The sequence below is a fragment of the Ovis aries genome, chromosome 17, assembly GCF_016772045.2.
Source record: "Ovis aries strain OAR_USU_Benz2616 breed Rambouillet chromosome 17, ARS-UI_Ramb_v3.0, whole genome shotgun sequence".
Lineage (NCBI taxonomy): Eukaryota > Metazoa > Chordata > Mammalia > Artiodactyla > Bovidae > Ovis > Ovis aries.
This window is the reverse complement of record NC_056070.1, coordinates 29,768,067-29,788,325: the sequence shown is the minus strand read 5'-3', so window position 1 is coordinate 29,788,325 and position 20,259 is coordinate 29,768,067. Positions and strand designations below refer to the sequence as shown.

General features: G+C 36.4%; 1 protein-coding gene across 2 annotated transcripts in view; it reads left to right on the top strand.

Annotated features, from left to right (window-relative positions):
* The window catches only part of LARP1B (La ribonucleoprotein 1B), a 126,210-nt gene extending 107,657 nt beyond the window's left edge, over positions 1-18,553 (top strand). For both annotated transcript variants that reach the window (XM_027956279.3, XM_027956280.3), the window contains exons 15-19: positions 289-449; positions 799-943; positions 13,749-13,858; positions 14,531-14,658; positions 15,763-18,553. In XM_027956279.3, coding sequence (XP_027812080.2) covers positions 289-449; positions 799-943; positions 13,749-13,858; positions 14,531-14,658; positions 15,763-16,008 — 790 coding nt within the window. In that variant the 3' untranslated portion in view covers positions 16,009-18,553. The remainder of the gene's footprint in view (positions 1-288; positions 450-798; positions 944-13,748; positions 13,859-14,530; positions 14,659-15,762) is intronic.
* Positions 18,554-20,259: the final 1,706 nt, after the last annotated feature.

The following is a 20,259-nucleotide window of genomic DNA, read 5'->3' as shown; positions in this document are numbered from 1 at the left end:
AGTACCATAAGAAAAAAAAATGTAAACTAAATTAACAGATCTGGAAAAGAGGAGTAAGCTAGCTGGTGAGTTATCTGCTTCTATTTACTGTTTCAGTTTGAGGATTTATGACCATGTCCTTTATCAACTTCTGAATTAAACCGTGTGTTGAACATGAATAGCTGTATATCATTAGTTTAGGAGAGTTTTAGGGGCTAATGCCTTCACTGTTCAAACTCCCAGTAACAAACAGTGCAAATTGGTTCTCGATATTTCAGTTTGAAGGTTTTTTTCCCCCTCCTCAAACAGCAGTTCAAATGCTTCGCCTTCAGAAGGTACACAACTAATAGGAAGTTATGGATGTACTCCTCATTCATTCCCAAAGTTCCAGCACCCTTCCCATGAACTTTTGAAGGAAAACGGCTTTACCCAACAAGTGTACCACAAGTATCGTAGAAGATGCCTGAGTGGTAAGATGCTTTCCTTTATATAGTGAGCTTTAAGATTAAAACATAATTGTAGCAAATTCAAGTTGTAACATTTAATATCAGGTTAAATATTCTTTTATTTTGTTTTGTTTTAATTACCTTAAATGTTTTTATATATTCTTTATTCATGTATTTTATAGTTTAGATACATTAGGGAATAAAGTTTACTGTATTCTCATTACCATTGACAAATGCTTAAACTTGAGCAATGAGTCAGAAAAATGATTATTCTTTGTTTAGAAGAAACCCAAATATGTTTTTGGAGATTAATGTATTTCAGCTTTCTTTATTTTATACTATGTAAAATGTCTGCCATTTTGACTTTTTCCAGAGAGAAAACGTTTGGGAATTGGCCAGTCCCAAGAAATGAATACCCTCTTTCGTTTCTGGTCCTTTTTCCTCAGAGATCACTTCAATAAAAAAATGTATGAGGAATTTAGACAACTTGCTTGGGAAGATGCAAAAGAAAATTACAGGTCAAATATTTTCTCATATTTTTACACTTGGAGGGAATTTTTATTTTTTAAAGTTGATTTATTTTTGGAAGCACTGGGTCTTGATTGCTATGCATGGGCTTTCTCTAGTTGCACCAAGTGCATGGGCTTCTCACTGCAGTAGCTTCTCTCTTTTCGGTGCGCAGGCTCTGGTTCAAGTGGGCTCAGTAGTTGTGGCTCACGGACTTAGTTGCCCTCTGGCATGTGGGATCTTCCTGACCCAGGGATAGAACCCATGTCCCTTGCTTTGGCCAGGAGATGCTTAACCGCTGGACCATCAGGGAAGTCCCTGAAGTAGTCTGATTTTGGACTGTGAAAATACCATGTGATAGCTAAGGAAAAGACTGTATTAGTTTTCTGTTGCTGCATAGCAGAATACCCCAGAAATTAAAAGCTTAAAATAACAAACATTTATTAGGTAATAGTTTCTAAGGGTCAAGGCTCCAGGAACAACTTAACCGAGTATCTCTGGCTCAGTTCCCCTGTAGGATTGCAGTCAAGGTATTGAATAGGGCTGCCGTCTCTGAAGAGGATAGAGGATCTTCTTCAAGCTCATTCACTTGGATATTGGCAAGAGGCTTAAGTACCTCACCACCTAGGCCTCCCCATAGGCATTTCACCATATGACTTCACTCAGAGTGAATTATCTAAGAAAGAGGAGAACTTCCAAGATGGACGCGTCAATGTCTTACATAACCTACACCTGAAAGTGACATCACTTCTGCCATATTACTGTGTTCACACAAACCAACCCTGGTATAATATAGGAGGGAGCTACACAGGTTTGTGTATATCAGGAGATGGGACTGTTTGGACCTGGCTTAGTGGCTGGTACAAAAGCCAAATGAAATTTGAGAGACATTTTTCTCTCCCTTGCCCTCACCATTACAGATTTCCCTTGGATGTGCATATATACATCCCCAAATTGATACATGCTTAGAGCCAAACCAATTGTTAAGATTCCTTGAGACAAGAAGTAAGGCCTCTCATGATACCTCCTGACTCACCTGTTCAATCTCATTTTTTCCTACTACAGTTGACCCTTCAACAATACCGATTTGTACCTGAATGGGTCCACTTATCTGCATGTTTTTTTCAATAGTATATACTATAGTACTCCATAATCTATGCGTGATTGGATCTGTGGATTTCTCTTATAAAGCTCAAATAAGAATCCATTGTTAATCAATTTGTGATCTTCAAGAGAAATACAAGATGCTGCAAAAACTTTTTCTGAAAAAACAATTTTTTTATACTTGCTCTGACTTGTGTAAAAATAAAGCCTGTTTAGTTTTCATCTAGAATCTTGATCAGGAATGATAGATAAATGGCATGTATACCTCATTACTGACATCTCTAATCAATCCCAGCATTATTTAATATTGTTCTCGAATTCAGATTTATAGTCTTTCTTCTCACACCTTTAATGGCTACTGCCAGTTTATCTGAGTTGGCACAAAAGGCAAAATTTGCCATTTCTTTAAAGAAGTTTTTTTTAAATTTTATATTGGGGTATAGTTGATTTATAGTGTTGTGTTTCAGGTGTACAGCAGAGTGATTCATTTATATATATCCATTTTTTTTTCAGATTCTTTGCCCAGATAGGTTGAGTAGTTTCCTGTATTATCTGTTTTATATATAGTAGTGTGTATATGTTAATCCCAACCTCCTAATTGATCCCTGCCCCCACCTTTCCCCCTTGATAACCATAAGTTTGTTTTCAAGATCTGTGAGTCTGTTTCTGTTTTATAAATAAGTTCATTTGTATCATCTTTTTAGATGCCATATATAATATTAAATGATATTTGTCTTCCTCTGTCTGACTTCACTTAGTATGATAATCTCTAGGTCCATCCATGTTGCTGCAAGTGGCATTATTTTATTATTTATTTACGGCTGAGTAGGTTCCACTGTATGTATGTACACATCTTCTTTATCCATTCATCTCTTGATGGACATTTAGATTGGTTTCATATCTTGGCTATGGTAAACAGTGCTACTGTGAACATTGGAGTGCATGCATCTTTTCAAATTATAGTTTTCTCCAGATATGTGCTCTGGAGTGAGATTGCTCGGTCATATGGTAGTTCTATTTTTCACTTTTCTCTGTACTGTTCTTCATAGTGCCTGATCTAGATATTCTCATTCAAACTGCGGTATGCTACCCATTAATGGGTTGAAATCAATTTAGTGGTTTTAACTTACTTAAAAAAAAATAGTAGATGCAGGGGACGTGAGTTCATCCCTGGTCAGGGAACTAAGATCCTATGTGTTGTGGGGCAACTAAGTCCGCATGCTGCAACTACTACAGATTCCACAGGATGCAGTGAAGAACCCATGTGGCTCAACTAAGACCTGACTCAGCCAAATAAATTGTAGGTCAGTTGTTCAGTCGTGTCGGACTCTTTGCAACCCCATGGACTGCAGCACACCAGACTTCCCTGTCCTTCACTATCTCCTAGAGTTTGCTCAAACTCATGTCCATTGAGTCGGTGATGCCATTCAACCATCTCATTCTCTGTCGCCCCCTTCTCCTCCTTCTATCAATCTTTCCCAGCATCAGGATCTTTTTTAATGAGTTGACTGTTTGCATCAGGTGGCCAAAGTATTGGAGCTTCAACTTCAGCATCAGTGCTTGCCATGAATATTCAATGTTGATTTCCTTTAAGATTGATGGGTTTGATCTCCTTTCCGTCTAAGGGACTCTTGAGTCTTCTCCAGCACCACAATTCCAAAGCATTAATTCTTCAGTACTCAGCCTTCTTTATGGTCCAGCTCCCACATCCATACATGACTACTGGAAAAACCATAGTTTTGGCTATACAGACTGTCAGCAGCAACCTGATGTCTCTGCTTTTCAATATGCTGTGTAGGTTTGTCATAGCTTTCCTTCCAAGGAGCAAGCACCTTTTCATTTCATGTCTGTAGTCACTGTCCACAGTGATTGGAGCCCAAGAAAATAAATTCTATCACTGTTTCTACCTTTTTCCCATCTATATGACATGAAGTGATGGGACCAGATGCTATGATCTTAGTTTTATGAATGTTGAGTTTTGAGAGGGTAACAGGCAGGAAGGCCAGGGGTCTCCAAATGGAGGAAATAGACTGCAAGTGTCAGACATATTTTCTCTCTCTCTTAAGCGGCAGGAGGAAACAAACTACAAGTGTCCAGATTTTTTCACCTTTTCTATGCAAATTTAAATAGGGTGGCCATGTGCAACACAAACCTCCGCGCAAGCACAGAGGCTTGGGCTATTGGCCCGCACACCACTATGCATGTGTATCAACTACAAGGATGGGTGCTGGAGTTGAGGCTTTCTATTAACACCACAGCCAAAGAGGAGGGTAATACTGTGCCTCTTTGTCAAGCCAAGCCCTCCCCCAGCTTTATTAATCTTCAAGCAAGTTCCTCACCAGCCACTTTGCTGAAAATCCTGCCAACAAAGTTGCCTGCAGGTATTGACCACAAGCCCAAGGAATGCCTAGGACTCCTAGAATAGGCTTATTTTCCTGTGGAATGTGGAGAAGATGAAAGGAGAGTTAGGCCTGAATATAGAGATGAGAAGAAAGTGAGAAAGCAGTGATTGAGAAGAGAATTTCGCATTGGCTTCAACTCTTTGAATGGTTTTTCAGAGACTTCTTTTCTTAAAAAAAGTTTTTATTAATATTTATTGAGGTGTAACCAATTAACAGTTGTGAAAGTCCTGCAGTCAATCCTGCTGGCCTTCGAAGTCAGATTCACTGGGGATTCCTAGTCCTTTGTCATTGTTGGGTTCCAGTGTCCTGTTGATGGTTATTAACCAGCTAGTTGCAATTTTGGTGGTCTCACAGGAGATGAGTGCATGACTTGGTCACATAGGAGAAGATGAGTGCCTTCTTAAATCTGTTTCTAGAGAGACTTCTTTATTCTGTATAAATAAGGAGACTGAGCAGTGATGTATGTCATGAATGATCAGAATATTGTTAATTATCCTCCAATTAAAAATAAATTTAAAAAAAGGAAGACTGAGCAGGAATAAGGCTGAAGTCAAGCTTGAGGAATTGGGGTTGGGCACTGAAAAAATTTTGATTAAGCTATTATCTGAGGAAAAATGAGAAATAATCAAAATAATTTTAGAAAGAGAGAGTCTCTGATGTTTGTGGATAAGTTTGAATCTATCTGCTTGGAAAGAGGAAGGATACGTTATGTCTGGACGTATGTTTGTTTCATCATCTTCATCAAAATGCAATTTTTGAATAAGATCTGAATGGGTTTCCCTCTAGCCTTAGCTAGTGATCTCTCCATTCACACTAAAAATTTAAGAGTTATGCTCCCATTAGAATGGCATCAAGAAAACAAAAAATAACAGTTGCTGTTGAGGATGTGGTGAAAAAGGAACCTTTATATACTGTTGGTGAAAATGTAAATTGGTCCAGTCACTATGGAAAGCAATAAAGAGATTCCTCAAAAAATTAAAAATAGATCTGCCATGTGACCCAGCAGTTCCACTACTGGGTATATACCCAAAGGAAATGAAAACAGTAATTTGAAGAGAGAAGTGCACTCCCATGTTTATCGCAGTGTTCCCAATAGAAAAGATGGCAAATAGATGGGGAAGCAATGGAAAGTGACAGACTTTATTTTTGGGGGGGCTCCAAAATCACTGCAGATGGTGACTGCAGTCATGAAATTAAAAGATGTTTGCTCCTTGGAAGAAAAGTTATAACCAACCTAGACAGCATATTACAAAGCAGAGACATTACTTTGCCTGCGAAGGTTCATCTAGTCAAAGCTATGGTTTTTGCAGTAGTCACGTATGGATGTGAGAATTGAACTGTAAAGAAAGCTGAGTGCCAAAGAATTGATGCTTTTGAACCGTGGTGTTGGAAAAGACTCTTGAGAGTCCCTTGGACTGTAAGGAGATCCAACCAGTCAATCTTCAAGGAAATCAGTCCTGAATATTCATTGGAAGGACTGATGCTGAAGCCGAAACTCCAAAACTTTGGCCACCTAATGTGAAGAACTGACTCATTTGAAAAGACCCTGATGCTGGAAAAGATTGAAGATGGGAGGAGAAGGGGACAACAGAGGATGAGATGGTTGGATGACATGAGTTTGGATAAACTCTGGGAGTTGGTGATGGACAAGGAAGCCTGGTGTGCTGCAGTCCATGGGGTCTCAAAGAATTGGACACGACTGAGTGACTGAACTAAACTGAACTGAACGGGAGACAACCTAAATGCCCTTCAGAGAATGAATGGATAAAAAAGATGCAGTATGTATATGCAGTGAAATATTATTCAGTCATAAGAATATTATTCAGCCAGTTTCAAACAACACAAGAGAAGACTGTACACATGGACATCACCTGATGGTCAACACTGAAATCAGATTGATTATATTATTTGCAGGCAAAGGTGGAGAAGTTCTATACAGTCAGCAAAAACAAGACCGGGAGCTGACTGTGGCTCAGATCATGAACTCCTTATTGCAAAATTCAGACTTAAATTGAAGAAAGTAGGGAAAACCACTAGACCATTCAGGTGTGACCTAAATAAAATCCCTTATGATTATACAGTGCAAGTGACAAATAGATTCAAGGGATTAGATCCAGTAGACAGAGTGCCTGAAGAACTAAAGACAGAGGTTCATGACATTTTATAGGAGGTAGTGATCAAGGCCATTCCTGAGAAAAGGAAAGACAAAATGGTTGTCTGACAAAGCCTTACAAATAGCTGAGAAAAGAGAAGGTAAAGGCAAAGGAGAAAAGGAAAGATATACCCATCTGAACACAAAGTTCCAAAAACAGGTTCCAAATAAGAAAGCCTTCCTCAGTGATCAGTGCAAAGAAATAGAGGAAAACAATAGAATGGGAAAGACTAGAGATCTCTCCAAGAAAATTAAAGATACCAAGGGAACATTTCATGGCAAGATGGGCTCAATAAAGGACAGAAATGGTATGGACCTAACAGAAGCAGAAGATATTAAGAAGAGGTGGCAAAAATACACAGAAGAACTATACAAAAAAGATCTTCATGACCCAGATAACCACGATGGTGTGATCACTCCAGACATCCTGGAATGTGAAGTCAAGTGGGCCTTAGGAAGCATCACTACGAACAAAGCTAGTGAAGGTGATGGAATTCCAGTTGAGCTATTTCAAATCCTAAAAGGTGATGCTGTGAAAGTGCTAAGGTCAATATGCCAGCAAATTTGGAAAACTCAGCAGTGGCCATAGGACTGGAAAATGTCCATTTTTATTCCAATCCCAAAGAAAGGCAATGCCAAAAAATGTTCAGACTACCACACAATTACACTCATCTCACACGCTAGCAAAGTAATGCTAAAAATTCTCCAAGCCAGGCTTCAACAGTACATGACCCAAGAACTTCCAGATGGTCAAGCTGGATTTAGAAAAGGCAGAGGAACCAGAGATCAAATTGCCAACATCTGCTAGATCATCAAAAAAGCAAGATAGTTTCAGAAAAAACATCTACTTCTACTTTATTGACTACGCCAAAGCTTTTGACTGTGTGGATCACAACAAACTGAGGAAAATCCTTTAAGTGATGGGAATGCCAGACCACCTCTCCTGCCTGCTGAGAAAACTGTATGTAGGTCAAGAAGCAACAGTTAGAACTGGACATGGAAGAATGGACTGGTTCCAAATGGGGAAAGGAGTATGTCAAGGCTGTATATTGTCACCCTGCTTATTTAACTTATATGCAGAGTACATAATGAGAAACACTGGGCTGGATGAAGCACAAGCTGGAATCAAGATTGCTGGGAGAAGTATCAATAACCTTAGATACATAGATGAAACCATCCTTATGGCTGAAAGCAAAGAACTGAAGAGCCTCTTGATGAAAGTGAAAGAGGAGAGTGAAAAAGTTGGCTTAAAACTCAACATTCAGAAAACTGAGATCATGGTATCCGATCCTATCACTTCATGGCAAATAGACGGGGAAACAATGGAAACAGTGAGAACTTTATTTGGGGGGGCTTAAAAATCACTGCAGATAGTGACTACAGCCATGAAGTTGAAAGATGCTAGCTTCTTGGAAGAAAAGTTATGACCAACCTAGACAGCATGTTAAAAAGCAGAAACATTACTTTGCCTACAAAGGTCCATCTAGTCAAAGCTATGGTTTTTGCAGTAGTCATGTATGGATGTGAGAACTGGACTATAAAGAAAGCTGAGCACCAAAGAATTGATGCTTTTGAACTGTGGTGTTGGAGAAGACTCTTGAGAGTCCCTTGGACTGCAAGGAGATCCAACCAGTCCATCCAAAAGGAAATCAGTCCTGAATATTCATTGGAAGGACTGATGCTAAAGCTGAAACTCCAATACTTTGGCCACCTGATGCAAAGAACCGACTCATTTGAAAAGACCCTGGGAAAGATTGAAGGTGGGAGGAGAAGGAGATGACAGAGGATGAGATAGTTGAACTGCATCACTGATGCGATGCACATGAGTTTGAGTAGGCTCCGGGAGTTGGTGATGGACAGGGAAGCCTGGCATGCTCCAGTCCATGGGGTTGCAAAGAATCAAACACAACTGAGTGACTGAATTGAACTGACCTGAACCAAATTTAAAAATAGGTTTCTTTTAAAATTCTGTGTTGCTGTGAGGACACCTGGCTCTACCAGAACTTAACGTTTCTCAAACCTTGGGCTAGCTGATGAGATGCGTTTTTCTTTTGGAAATGTTTGTCTTAAGCTATGTTAATGAACTATGTATTGACCCTAGACTCTGTCTTCAAGTTGTTTCTACCTAAGACTGTTAAACCTACTTGACAAACCAGTATGTTTTACTCATGCAAATGTTCTCTTAAGCTATGTTAATGAGACTGTATTTGCTTGGAAACCTGCCTTTCTTCAAGATTCATGTCCATCATTTTATGGCTGGGGCAACTCACCTTGTGCCATTGTTATCTCAAAATGTATGTTGTGGGTGAGGGTCCTGGTGCCAGTCTCTGAGTTTGGAGACATTTCCTTTCTCTAATTAGCTAACTGCTAGTAGCTATATAACATCTGGCTAAAGATCAGCAGGAGGGGCACTCTTTATGCCCCCTTCTGATGTCTATGTCAGAAGCTTTCTCTATCTCTTTTATACTTTAATAAAACTTTATCACACAAAAGTTCTGAGCGATCAAGCCTCATCACTAGCCCCAGATGGAATTCCTCTCCTCAGGACACCAAGAACACTGGAGTCGTTCATGGCTTAACAACAACCTTTCAGTTTTAAACCAACCTTTTCACTCTCCTCTTTCACCCTCATCAGGAGGCTCTTTAGTTTTTCTTTGCTTTCTGCCATTAGAGTGGTATCATCTGCATATCTGAGGTTGCTGATATTTCTTCTGGCAATCTTGATTCCAGCTTGTGATTGATCCAGCCCAGCATTTCTCATGATGTACGCTACAGAAACGGAGTGACTATATACAGCCTTCATGTGCTTCTTTCCTAGTTTTGAACGAGACCTTTGTTCCATGTCTGGTTCTAACTGTTGCTTCCTGACCTGCATGCAAATTTCTCAGGAGGCAGGTCAGGTTGTCTGGTATTCCCATCTCTTAAGAATTTTCCACAGTTTATTGTGATCCACAGAGTCAAAGGCTTCAGTATAGTCAATGAAGCAAAGTAGATGTTTTTCTGGAATTCCCTTGCTTTTTCTATGATCCAGCGGATGTTGGCAATTTGACCTCTGGTTCCTCTGCCTTTTCTAAATCTAGCTTGAATATCTGGAAGTTCTCTGCTTATGTAGTGTTGAAGACTATCTTGAAGGATTTTGAGTATTACCTTACTAGCACGTGAAATGAGCACAATTGTGTGACATTTTGAACATTTTTTGGCATTGCTTTTCTTTGGGATTGGAATGAAAACTGACCTTTTCCAGGTCTATGGCCACTGCTGAATTTTCCAAATTTGCTGGCATATTGAATGCAGCACTTTAACAGCATCATCTTTTAGGATTTTTAATAGCTCAGCTGGAATTCCATCACCTCCACTGCCTTTGTAGTAATGCTTACTAAGGTCCACCTGACTTCCACACTCCAGGATGTGTGGCTCTAGGTGAGTGACCACACCATCATGATTATTTGCAATCTGTGTATTCTTGTAACCTCTTCATAATCTCTTCTGCTTCTGTTAGGTCCTTGTCATTTCTCTCCTTTTTTGTGCCCATCTTTGCATGAACTGTTCCCTTGGTCTTTCCCATTCTATTGTTTTCCTCCATTTCTTTGCACTGTTCATGTAAGGCTTCTTATCTCTAGTTGCTGTTCTCTGGAACTCTGCATCCAGTTGGGTATATCTTTCCCTTTTTCCTTTGCATTTTGCTTCTCTTCTTTTCTCAGCTATTTGTAATGTCTCCTCAGACAACCATTTTGCCTTCTTGCATTTCTTTTTCTTTGGGATGTTTTTGGTCACTGCCTCCTATACAGTGTTATGAACTTACATCCATAGTTCTTCAGGCATTCTGTCTACCATATCTAATCCCTTGAATCTATTTGTTACCTTCACTGTATGACCGTAAGGGATTTGATTTAGGTCATACCTGAATGGTCTAGTGGTTTTCCTTACTTTCCTCAATTTAAGTAAGCCTCAGTTTTCAATGAGGAGCTCCTGAGCTGAGCTACAGTCAGCTTCAGGTCTTGTTTTTGCTGACTCTATAGAGCTTTTCCATCTTCAGCTGCCAAGAATATAATCAATCTGATTTCAGTATTGACCATCTGGTGATATCCATGTGTAGTCTTCTCTTGTGTTGTTGAAAGGGGGTCTTTGCTATGACCAGTGCGTTCTTTTGGCAAAACTCTTAGCCTTTGACCTGCTTCATTTTGTACTCCATGGCCAAACTTGCTTGTTACTCCAGGTATCTCTTGACTCCTACTTTTGTATTCCAGTCCCCTATGATGAAAAGGACATCTTTTATTAGTTCTAGAAAGTCTTGTAAGTCTTCATAGAACTGTTTGACTTCAGCCTCTTCAGCATTAATGGCTGGGGCATAGATGTGAATTACTGTGATATTGAATGGTTTGCCTTGGAAATGAATAGAGATCATTCTGTCATTTTTGAGATGCACCCAAGTACTGCCAAGTAAATAATTTTTATTTTACATAGAAAATATGAGACTTCACTGATGACAATGAAGTTAATATGTTTTACAATTCATAGATAAATGCAAATTTTTAAATTATTTGCGAAACTTATGTATGTTTTTATGTATACAAATAGGTGTTGTATTGACTGTCACAAGGTAAAGTATTTTTCTTACTGTTAGAACTAAGTTTTTAAGGCTTTTGTTATAATTAGTCTCATCATATTTTGGTACTTACGCAAACAATTTCTATTTGTTCCTCAGGACTTTCTAGTAACTTTTCTACCCAAGTATAGATTGGCAGCTCTCCTTCTTTGTTCCTGTGCTATCCTGTGTATAGATTTTTAAAACAGTGTTATAATTTTGATCTATTTCTGCAGTGTTCATGATGAGACTGCATTAGCTATTCCTTAGCAAGTATAGTTCAATGGTTAAGCACCTGAAGGCTTTCAAATCAAACCCATTAACTTACTGTGACCTTGGCAAGTTATAATCCCAGTAAGCTTTAGGTTCTTTATCTATAAAGTGGGGGAAACTATGGTAGATACCCTCCTAGGGTTATTGTGAAGATTTAAAAAAGAAAACATTTAAAGGGCGTAACATATTGCCTGATATGCTCAATAAATGATTATTCTTATTAGAAAGAAGATCAGTACTAAATATATTCATTAACTAACATTAGCATAAGATGATTTCGAGAAGGAAGGAGAGAGACAACATTTCATAGATATCTGCAATGCCAGGTCTGGTTTTTTAGTGCTTTACAAATATTATCTGACATTGAAAAGTAGGATATTATTACCCTCATTTTTAGGGATATGATTATAAACTAGAATTCAAATATAGTTATTTCTGGTTCTCAACTTTTATGTTTTCCACTCATCTAAGCTGTCTCACAGTGATGTGTCAGTGAATAAATGACAGCTGAGAGGCTGGTCATATTCCCCTACTCTTTCCTCCAGCAGTTATACTACATATTTGAGTTGCAGTATTAATATCATGCTTTTGATCTTTGGAATTAGTTTTCTAAAAAAATTAGACTGGGAATCCAGATATTGTAGTAGTCAGTTGTCCTTTACCAATAATCTAAGAATCCTAATATTCCTCTAAAATATCATTCACTCAGTATAACCTAAAATTTCTCAATTCTGCTTTCCATAAAGAAAGAAGCCTTAAAAAAAAGAAAGAAAGAAAGAAAGAAGCCTTGGCTTCATCGCAAGAGATTATTATTTCATTTGTTTGGAGTGGAGCCTGCATTTTTTTAAAAAGCTCCCTAGATGGTCCATATATGTAGTCAAGGTGAGGACCACTGGTATCAATATAATATGATTCCATTAAAAAGAGTTTTAAGATAGGTTTTTCATTCTTACCTGTTGTTTCATGAGTCTTCAGTCAGACAAACTCAAGGAAAAGCATCATTTATGGCTACCAAAGGAAAGGACTCAGGTTAGTGTGGTTGGTAAGCCCACATTTCTCTTGGCACCTTGCCAAGAAATTTGGTTATTCTTCCAGGCAGACTGTCACTCCATTTTAAATAAGCTGGTTACAAAAGACATGCATACACACGTCCTCTTGTGAATAATAGCTAGGCAGTGTTATGTTACCAGGAATAAAGAAATGTTGCCTCTTCTACACTGAGGTGTCCAGAATGATTTAGAGATTCTAAGTGAGGAAGTTTTTAAAATTGTAACATGTTTTAGTTGAATGAGCTAGATGGCACCTTTACTGTTGTCCATCGACTTATCCATGTCCACTCTCATGGATTCTGCTTATCCCCGTTAGCTGCAGGTTGAGCCCATGTAGTTTCTTGATCCATTGTCCAAAACTTGTCTCAGGTTCTCTAGGTGGTTGTAAGAAGAAAGAAATTTACTTTCTGATTTATGCAGTGATACAATTCTTCTGGAAAATTATCTTTTATTTAATGTGCTTTATAAACAGGAAGGTACTCTTAGAAGACAGTTTTAATTAGGTTTGTCCCTTTATAGTTGGGGCTTTCCTGGCGGCTCAGACGGTAAAGCGTCTGCCTGCAATGTGGGAGACCTGGGTTCCATCTGTGGGTTAGGAAGATCCGCAGGAGAAGGAAATGGCAGCCCACTCCAGTACTGTTCCCCAGAAAATTCTGTAGACAGTGGAACCTGGTGGGCTACATGGGATTGCAAAGAGTTGGACACAACTGAGCAACTTCACTTCACTTTATAGTTGATTGAGTCAACCACACCTAGGGTCTATGACCCAAGAGTATGGTCTTTATTTTCCTAGAGTAGGAAATACTTTTCCTAGAGTAGGAAATTAAATGCTCCTTTAAGAGCATTTAATACCATGTACTAAAACACCATTGCAAGCCTTCGTTTGGAAAAAAATCTAAAACTGCCAATTTGTCACTAAATCTTTTGAAATACCAAGGAGTTCTTCAGAAATAACAGAAAAAGATCCTTTGTCTGTTCAAAGAAGCCATGCTCTAGTTGTTCATGGGCTGCCTCTTATTTTGCACATTTCCAGTATACCTCCATGAGATACTGTGTCCAAGTCAACAAAAATAGGAAAACCAGCCGTGGATTAAAAAACTACATACAATTAAACATGCTTTTTTGGGATTATTTGTGCCGTGTTTGCTTATGTCAGTGCTATTAAGTATTATTATTTGCATTGTCACAGTGAAAATTTTATTATAAACCATTCCCCCCCCCCCCCGCCCCCCCACCCCCACCCCGCTGCAGGTATGGATTAGAATGTCTGTTCAGGTTTTACAGTTATGGACTGGAAAAAAAATTCAGACAAGAAATTTTTAAGGATTTCCAAGAAGAAACCAAGAAAGACTACGAATCTGGTAAAAACAAAATAATAACCTTATTCAATTTGAAAACTGTAAATACGAATCTGTCAATAAATAGGGAGATTGTATCCTTTTTTGGGGGTGGTACCACTATTATGATTTGTTATAAAGGATGGAGCACCATATAGTAAGAAGGTTTTTCATGTGAGATGTTGGAAAATAATCACTCCCAAGAGTTTCTTTATGGATTTGCATTTTGTCATTATTCCTTTGACTTACATGACTACTCACTGATGTTCCATTATGTGAAAATTCTGTAATATGAGCAAGTGTGCTTGGAATACAGGCTTTGGGCTAGATCCCTAAGTCTGAATTCCATTTCCACCCCTCAGTAGCTCTGTGGCCATGCTTAAGTTGCTTAATTTAACCTTGTTTAACTTGCTTAATTCAGTTGACTCATCAGTAATATTTACACAAGAGCACCTATATTACAGGGTGGTATATAGTTCAAATTAGTTTAATATACAATAAACCACTTAAATAATACCTGTTATATAGCAAATGCTTAATAAATGTTAGCTGCCATTATTCATTACAGTGTTAGCCTCAAGATCTAGATAAAGTGTATATTAGAAGACATGGCTTAATTGCTGGTAGGATCATAGTCAATATGAATCATTTTTTAAAGATTCTATATATTTTATTGTATATATTCTTTGTTACTAGGTCAGCTGTATGGATTAGAAAAGTTTTGGGCTTATCTAAAATATTCTCAATCTAAAACACAGTCTATTGACCCCAAACTTCAGGAATACCTCTGTAGCTTTAAGAAGCTGGAAGACTTCCGTGTTGATGTAAGTTTTAAGTTCTTTCACTGTATTATTTTTATTACTCTTATATTTGAGCTATTTGGGCTTATCAGTGACTTTCTTAACTTTAATTTTATAATTTTTATTTTTTAACTTTCATTTTAAAAATTCAACTTTCTAATTTTGAAATCAAATTTTAAAATAGGTGCAAAAATGGGACTTCCCTGGTAGTCCAGTGATTAAGACTCTACACTTCCAATGTGGGTAGCACAGGTTTGATTCCAGGTCAGGGAACTAAGATCCCACATACTGTGAGGCCAAAAAGGGAAGAAAAAAACAAAACAGGTACAAAAATTGTATAGAGAATTCCCATATACTCAGTTTACCCAGAGTCCCTAAATGTTAATATCTTACATAACCACAGTGGAGTTATCAGTCACTTTAATCAATTTGATTTCAAGAGGAAAGGGAAACATTTTTTAGAGAATGGAATGAGCATAAGATAAAGGAAAAGGGGAAAGAAGAGAAAAGAGAAAAAAGGAAAGAAGAATCAAAAGGAGCAGAAAAGAGAGGTGAAAGGTAAACTAGGTACTATAATTTGTCTTGCAGATTTGTGTAAATAGATTTGATAACCCAGGGGTGCAGTTAATAGAAGTACCGACATCTCTGGAATTAAAAAGCTGTGTTTCCAGAATGGTCCAGCCAGTTCTGTCACAAAGATGTCCTTGCTTTGACTTTGGCCCTATCTGAAGAGCGTTCAAGAATTCAGACCTCTGCTTTTAAATACAGTAGAAGTTTGGAGAAGGAAAAGATTAGAGTTATAAATGCTTTGCACTTGATGAAAGTGGCATAAAGAACAAAAATAGCCTCTCTGAAACGTTTTCCCAGAGTTATGGAACCCAGTGTATGGTCATGCTCTACTGTATAGTTCAAGCCCTAAAGATAGGAGAAGCTTAACAAACATGTATTGAATGAAAGAATTAACTGACAGGAAGGAAATTTAAGTTTAATACCTTAAATTTCTGTTAAATTTTCCTTATACTAATAAAATCTACTAAAGTTTCCCTCTGTTAGAAAATTCTGACCTTAGATTTTGAAGGGAGAAGAAAATAGTAAAATCATCACTATGTCGTCTTTCATAATTTGCAGCCCCCTATTGGTCAGGAGTTTGGAAGAAAAAGACATTCATCTACTTCTGGTGAGGAGAGTAATCGTCATAGACTTCCATCTAATTCCTCTACAAAGCCACCAAGTGTTGCTAAGCCTACACCTGCTAATCAGCTTCAGGTTCCAATAAATTCTCCCAGAAGGAACACTTCACAGGAGTCCAGTGACAATTCACACCAGAACAATGCTGCCTCAGTCCCAACAAATGGTGAACTGCCTGAGAAATAGACTCTTAACAAAAGTTGTTTACCCTTGAAATCAACATTTACATCAGTATTTATTGGGGAAAATCTTCTGATGTTTAATTGTGATAATCAGAAAAAAGAACAAGGAAGAAAAATGGTAGCATTTTTTTCTAGCAGGATAAATTCTAAAAATGTTGCCTTGATTTCACCAAGGATAGTTTTGGTAACCTTTTATAGAGATCCTCTAGTAATATATTTTAGTCTCAGTATTTCTTTTTCAAAGCCATTGTTTACAAGAACAGCCTTCCTTAAATATATATAAAAACATCACAAGGAATGCCTAACATTACAGCTCATACTTCTTAAAGAAGATATAGTATGTTGTATTCATCTCTTCTGTAGAGCTCTCTTAAAGAATCCAATTAACCCATTATCAATTATATTTGAACTTATCAAAAACAAAGGAAGATTACATATATGTTTTTTTAATTCAGAAAAAGAATGTGAAATACCACATTTGCTTTTCTTTTAGATGTATGGTTTAAAAAAAAATTTTTTTTTTACAAAAGTAGAGATATATTGCAGTTATATTGAAGTATATGCACCTTGGATGTTGGGTTTTGCTTCCGCTCCCCCACCAAGTCATACTTCATGACTTCCATAGTTATTGTTGTGTTGATGTGGAGTGTTCTGAATTGACATCAGTTAAACCTGCACAAGTAATTGAAATTGGAGCTGGGATTGGTTGGAATACTGTCCTAAGTTAATTAAATCTTGCACTGTTTTGAATGCATTTGCTCTTTGTACATCTGCAGGTCTGTATGTCACAAGTAGTCAGAATATCCTCAGTTTAAAAGGAATACCTAGTTTTTCCTTTTTTGTGTCTTTTAGTTTTGTTTTATGCTTATAAGTGTTTTCAAAAACAAATTTACTTCTAATTTTTATTACTGTTGCAACTGATGTAAGTGATAGTTTTAGTTTTTGTGGGAATTAAAATAAAGCACTTATTCTAAATTATTTGAATTGAATTTTAATTATTTTTGTTTAGTATATAGTTGAAAAGCTGTAATTTTCAAATTCTAGTAGAAGACCATTGTATTTTATGAATGATGTTTCAGTGTTAAACTTATATCTATTTTTATTTAACATATATTTTCCTGTATTGGGAAGAAGCAACTAATTTAATACACTAAATTAATTTATTATTTTCTCTTTGATGTCTTGCTCTTATAGAATGACAGTATTGAAATACATATTTTCTTTGGATAAATGGACTAGCCTTTAATAAATAAGAGATTTTCATTACTTTATTTCCCATGAATAAGTAATAATCTGCAGTTATATAATATTTAGTATTTGGGAAGTCATTTTGATATATTACTTCTAAGAAACTGTCAAATTTGAATATTCAGAAAATCTATTTAGATCTTGGGAAGAGAATCAAAAGTAAAACAAATAGATTTAGATAATACATTTAAAAATGTTTTCTTACATGCATCCAGAATACATATACATTCTGGCTTTTCAGTGAGGACTTTCCAAACCATGCTTTTTAGCTTTAAGTGCTCTCTTGAATTGATCTAAAAATCTTTCTCAATACCCTTTTTGTGTTGAACACTTACATCTGAAACCTGTATTTAACATTAAGATTACTTCCACTCACCTAAATATGCAAATGTATATTTGAAATTTGTATATGAAAATTGTATATTTTATGTGAAAATACAATAATCAAGAGTTTTGTGATATGTAATAAATTAGTAGTTTTATCATTATTTTGATTATAAAAACAATACATGTACATTGGGAAATTTAGAAAAGCACAAAGATGAAAATAAAGTACTTTTTTAAAAAAGGAAAAAACAAAATCAGTATCATGCTATACTTAGAGCATTATCACCTGCTTTTACTTGTAGAGGTGAGCATTTTCTGGTCATTAATATTTCTACACCATGACTTTTACAAGTTGTATAGTATTGTAGCATGCGGATGTGTCATAGTTTATTTAGCTAAATCACGTATGGTTGAAATTTTGTCTGTGGCCAGGTTTGGGCTGTTACAAACAACAGTTTAATTGATAATATCACAGATAAATCTGTGTGTAAACTTGGAGTTACTGCCTAACATAAACTCCTAGAAGTTGAAATTCTAAGTAAAAATATATTCCCAATTAACGTACTCTAGAATGGTTGTAAAGTTTACCCTTTTACCAATAGCATCTGCTTTTTACTGGTTATTATAAATCTTTGATAGATTGAGAAGCAAAACATTATTTTAATGTCATTATTAAGGTCATCATTTTAATCAAGTTACTAATGAATGATAATATTATTGTTTATTATAATAATATTTGTAGATGGCTTGGTCATATCTTTTATGTTTTCCTTTTAGCGTGATTTTATCTTTTTGATTAATTTATAGAGCTTTTTTACTTAGCAAGACTATTAATCCTTTGCTTTCTAATTTTGTTTATGTATATTTGACATAATATGTACATTTTTTTGGTAAAAGTTTAAAAAATTATACCACTTAAAGCCAAATGTGAAACTTAAGCAAATAAAAGCATTGCTATTCAATGAAAAGAAAAACATTATTGACTATAAATCTAAATAGTCCTACTTAAAATTTATGTAAGTTCCTAGAGAGCTTTCCTGGTGGCTCAGATGGTAAAGAATCCACCTTGGAGACTTGGGTTCAATCCCTGGGTTGGGAAGATCCCCTGGAGGAGGGTATGGCAACCCACTCCAGTATTCTTATCTGGAGAATTCCCATGCACAGAGGAGCCTGGCGGACCATAGTCTGTGGGATCGCAAAGAGTCAGACACAACTGAGCGACTAAGCACAGCATGGCACAGCACTGGAGACCTTAGATGCTTCTGTCCTTGGGATTTTGTAGTTTTCAGTTTTATTAAATAAAAAAGACAACATTAAAATGTTTAAATTAAGTTGCTTGTCCTTTTAAAGGAATGGTTGAAACCATCTTTGGAATTCTTTATACTAAAAGGAATTAAATAAGAAAGTTATGTGTTAACAGAGATATCATTTTAGTTTCTAAACAGATTTTTTAAACTTGTTTTGCCAGATTGGAACTTCACGCTAATATTCTCTGATGCTTCCTCTTGCCATTATACTAAATGACATTACCTCTTTCCTTTCTGTGCTTAATCTTATCTTTCACCTAATTTCTTAGCTCTTATGAAGCTGCTTTTATTTATTACATAGGAGACTGATCTAACAGAGTAATACCTAATTTTATCACCACTAGATGGCAGAATGGAATAAGTCAGATCTGTAAGTCTTTTGACAGTGTGTGTGTCTGTGTGTGTGTATGTGTGTGTAACTCTTACTCCATCTTGTGATTGTGTGTGTGTGTGTGTAACTCTCACTCTACTCTTACTCCATCTTGTGGTAATATGTAGTTATATCAATTACTCTTGCATTCCTAATAGTCACATGTTAACAGCTTGTGGTTACCTTGTTATAGTGATGCCAAGCTGCTTAGTTATTAGTAAATAAATACAGATAAATTAAGGTTTGCTTATGATTAAAGATAAAAATGCTTTGGGTTTTTTGGTAATTTCATTAAAAATTTGTAGTACTTCATTAGCATTATTTGTGATTAACTCTTGAGATGTAAACAAAGCAAGAAAATTGTAAGATGTATCTGTTTGTCTAGTTAACCTAAGCTGTGTAGTTAAATCCTTCCTGAAACACAAGAAACTAGGTGGTACTTTTATGACTTGAACTAAAAGTTATCATGCAGTTAGTTGAATGGCAGAGCAAGAATTTGAACTCAAGTAGTCTGGCCCAGACTTCAAGCTCTTCATCTTAACCAGACTGTTATTTAATAGCCTGAAATATTGAAACATATGAACCCTGACTCTAAAACTCAGAATGCTGTGATTCTTAATTATTATAAAATCAAGATTAGATTCTTATGGTTAAGACTAATGTTTTATCTTGGGCATCTTCTGTAGTAACGAGTGGTCTAGTGGAATAATTATATATATATTAAATGAGTCATGGTTAATGACAATATCATTCATGTGTTTCAATATTTTCCTAGAATTAGGTAAGGTAAAATAAAAAGTAAACATTTTATTCAGAATATGATTAGAAATTTTGCATTACATTAGAGTTATTATTGTCAACTACAGATATAAGATCCTGTACTATTTAGAAATAAGTGTTCTAATTTTTAAGAAGCTTGAAGGAAATATGCCACATGATTAACAGGAAGCACCTCTGGCTTAACATGTACTTTTAAAAAAATTTTTCTGAATTATTTACAATG